This window comes from Odontomachus brunneus, unplaced genomic scaffold (assembly GCF_010583005.1).
Source record: "Odontomachus brunneus isolate Ranch 3 - 2012 unplaced genomic scaffold, Obru_v1 Obru_scaffold_004, whole genome shotgun sequence".
Taxonomy (NCBI): Eukaryota; Metazoa; Arthropoda; class Insecta; order Hymenoptera; family Formicidae; genus Odontomachus; species Odontomachus brunneus.
The window spans coordinates 3,518,975-3,523,027 of NW_022639454.1; the positions used below are offsets into that span (position 1 = coordinate 3,518,975).

The following is a 4,053-nucleotide window of genomic DNA, read 5'->3' on the forward strand; positions in this document are numbered from 1 at the left end:
CAGCACCCCAGAGTTCACTCTTGAGTGCGGTGCCAACGGTAAAGTTAAAAAATTATTTAAAAATACTTAGAGGCCGGACTTAGAGACGTCTATTGCTATTTGAGTGAATCAGTGATGAAGAACAAACGACAAGCATCGCTGACATACCGAAATAGGAGAGGATTACTTCTTAGTAAGGTACTCACGTTACGTCCCGACAATCGCGCATCGCTATTTTCGGCACTGCCGATACTTGTTTCCGCGCGACAAGACTCATTTTCGGCAAACGAAGGACGATGAAGCGCGGAGCAGCGGTGTCGATCGATGTGTTTATGGCGGTTACTCGGCGCGAAAAGATCGATATTCATGATGGCCACGTAATTGATAACGTATGTCGATAGTTGGCGCCATGACGAGAGCGGTGTCGCGGCCCGACAATGTTCGCGCTTTATAAAATATAGCCCTCTTTCTCTCGCTAACGAACTAACGCCATTAACGCCCAAAATCAACGTCGCGAGTATCCCTGGCGTCATTTTATCTATCTCTCCTTTTCGTTATCATCGAATTTCTAACTCCCGATGGATAAATCTGTCCAACTCTATTACTATTTTAGCGAATTAATGGTAAGAAACACCGACTCGACACATCGCGACAAGCACCGCAAATATATATCGAAACACGAGAAGATTACTTCTGAAGGTACTCACGATATATTCCGACAATCGCACATCGCTACTTTCGGCATTCCCAACGCTTATTTCCGCGCAACGAGACTCACTTTCGGCGAAGGACGATGCGCGGAGCGATGTCGATCGATGTGTCGATGGCAGTTGCTCGGCGTGGAAAGAACGAAGATGCGGGAGCAATCGATCGCGGCATATTCGACGTGAACGTTGTCGCGCTCTACAACGACGCCCTCTGCTCGTTCTGCGGATGTCTCAATAGATCGATCTATCGATAGATCGATCTGTCAGTAGAGATCGACAATTACTAAGCTTTCGACCATTCGTTTATTGACATGAACTCCTCATGATTGTTAGTTAACCAAAAAGTCCTAACTGCCGTCACGACAAGACGTGTTTGAAGAAGTTCGGACTTTGTGATTTTTTGGAATTTTCCAAGACTTTACTCTCGAAATATATCATAAATCGGAATAATGGCGCTGGGGCATAACTCTTAGAGAGGCCTGGAGCCAAATATTGAAGCTAAAGTTGAAGTTGTTAGTTAAGAATGCGTCCAAAGCGACATTTTGGCAGAGTGACATCTCGTCAATGAAGAGAATTATCCGCTTGTAAGGTCCGCAGTTACACCAGGTAATAATTAATTCCTCATGTATATTAACGTCTCGTATCCCTCTCGAAATTGTCACACTCTTTTTCGTTGACTGCGCGTTACATGCAAGTAACGTATCCTCTTTGCTGACATGTACCAAATATAAGATGTCACTTTTCACTGATCCTCGACGAGATTTGATTTGTCTAATTTTTCGCGAATGTGCTGGCAAAGCTGCACGAATCGATCGCTCGCTCGATTCTTGCGGCTTCGTGAATGATAAAACAGGTCGTTACGAGGTGAATTAAGATGAAAAGCCAATAATTCGAACACATTGCAGCCCGTCGGTGACGTTCATTTGGAAACGGCGCGCGTCGATTATGCGTGTTGGATTTATGGGAACACTCTCGACCCGCGACACCTCGTGGCCACAGTTGAAAAAGCCGCACGTACGATTAGGCCGGCGATGAATCACGGCCGTCTCCAAAATTCGAGTCTGATTTATGGATAATTTTGCTCGTATTTTTCTCTCTCACAATGCGCCGTCCGTCTCGCTCCGTATTTCATAAGCCCGACGCAAAATGTATTCCGCCGTGCAATTCCATGCGAAATGAGATATTACCTTTAATACGGGGCACGGTACTGTAAACAGCTTGAACTTGAGATTGTCGAGATATATTTGCAACGCCGCGGCGCGTGATCCTCCCTCGCACCTCGTAATTTTTCGACGGTACGTTAAATGAATTTCGCGAGAGCGCACGCGCAATACAGATTGCGTTATCATTTCTACATTTGTTATCGGACAATTGAAAATATCGAATCATCGGGGATTTAACCTCTTTTTCCTTCCAATCTCACATGATTCAGCAATTAACTAGAAATCGTGCAAACGGCTCAATTGCGCGTCCCTCGAGTTCAGAACGCACGAGTTAGGATGTGTCCCAGAGGAATATGCAAAAATAATCATAAACCACGAAATCGTAACAAATGTCATGTAGTGGTGAAAATTTTATTCTCTTCAATCTACCCAAAGAATCAGAAAATTTTCACACAAACTCCAAAATGTAAGGAAGCTATAAAAGAAGATGGTTTTTATTGTTTTATTTATCCACACTAAGAGAAAAAATATTTAAAAGATAAGAAATATTTATTCGACTAATAATATATTTATTTCCATCACCATAAAACATTGTTCAAATATGAAAATATATAAATATTTTCTTTAAACTTTAGTTTTTCATGAAAACAATAGATTTAAATAAATATGTTATTAGCATTCACACACACCCCAAAAAAATATCTTTTATTTTTTAGATATTTTTTCTCTTAGTGCATTTATAATTCCTCTGTTAATCTTTATTTAATATTTATTTATCGCAAGTAAGTTACGTAATGAATATATTACTTATTGAAATTGAGAATTACGAAAGATTCAATTCAGGTAGATTGAGAAAAAAATGTTTGCTATTTGTAACTATAGTTACATAGAGAAATAATTACTATAAATTATGATATCAAAACTATTTTTTAATTAAATTCTACTATAATGTTAATGATAATGATCTTATATGCATATTACTACTACACGTTTTTGTAATAAAACAAACAAAAAATATAGCCAAAAATAACTAATTTTTTTGCTTTCTATGTGGATTATTGAGAAAGATAAGGACAAACATTACATACACTTCAATTTTAACGGGATTCGCAGAATTAATGAATGTCCAAATAAAATTTGGGCATTTTTCCAACTACGTCATATCTACCGAACGCCCAACATGGTGAAAGCACAGTAGACATTAAAAGAACACATTACTCATAATATCAGATTGTGTAATAACGGCCCGAGGGGAGTGAGAGATCGCGTTCGCGCAGAATACTCTCTCGGAGAGCAAAACTCGTGATAGCAGCCCGAAATCAAAACGAGACATTTCACAGCGGGGCGGTTACGCGCTCCCAAAAACAATACGGCCGCGTATACGAGAGAAAGGAGAAAGTTTCGCCGCGGTGGTGCGCGACTCGGCAAGACTTATTAGGGAAATCAAAGGCCTGTACCGCTAGCCATGAATGCAAATCGGCAACGGCCGTCGGAATAAGTATCGAATCGACTACTCACCGGCGCAACTGTATCCATTTTTATGAAGTATGTAGCCGTCTCTGCAGTCGCACTCGTACATGCCGTCGTGGAGCTCGTAGCAGAGCTGCTCGCACGGCGAGCCATGCCCGCATCTTCCTGAAACACGACGAAGAAACGGGAATGTGAGTAAGTTGTGCGTGGGAGTTTGGAGTGATGCGAACGTGACAAAGGGAGAAACAACGGGACGGAACACAGCTCTCGCGCGGCGAGAGAGAGTTGTAAACACGCGGCTCTCTACATACTTTTTCCCCCGCCTTACCTCGCTTAATAACGTGTTTACACTTGGGCTGTTTCGTAAGAGCTGCTTGCGCAAAAATTTCGATCTGCATGTTTACACCACGCGTCACAGCGGCAAGCGTGCAGAGTTCGTCTGTCTGGTTGGCGCGTGCAAACGGTGCACACCCTCGCGTCAAACGAAATGCTGGACGCGAGCAAATCTTCTATTTAATTAATGAAATCTTCTATTTATTTAATTTAGCACAAAAGTAATTAATGAGATTTAATTAATAATAGCGCATGCGACACAGGAAGCGCCAAATATTTATTCTTTCGTATCAATTCCACGACAATACTGCGGTATGTCGAGTTGATTAATAATTCAATTTTCATGATTACCGTTCGTTCGCTTTCGACGGTTTGTTGTTTGGTAATCCCCCCCCCCCCCC

The 4,053-nt window shown here is 41.7% G+C and overlaps 1 protein-coding gene across 5 annotated transcripts in view; it reads right to left on the bottom strand.

The window, feature by feature from the left end:
- The window catches only part of LOC116846017 (pikachurin), a 125,407-nt gene that overhangs the window by 97,031 nt on the left and 24,323 nt on the right, over positions 1 to 4,053 (bottom strand). For 4 of the 5 annotated variants that reach the window (XM_032819335.1, XM_032819327.1, XM_032819317.1 and 1 more), the window contains one exon: positions 3,368 to 3,484. In XM_032819335.1, the coding sequence (XP_032675226.1) occupies positions 3,368 to 3,484 (117 nt within the window). Of the gene's footprint in view, positions 1 to 686; positions 2,342 to 3,367; positions 3,485 to 4,053 lie in introns of those variants that run through there. The other variant, XM_032819353.1, reaches the window with a different exon arrangement.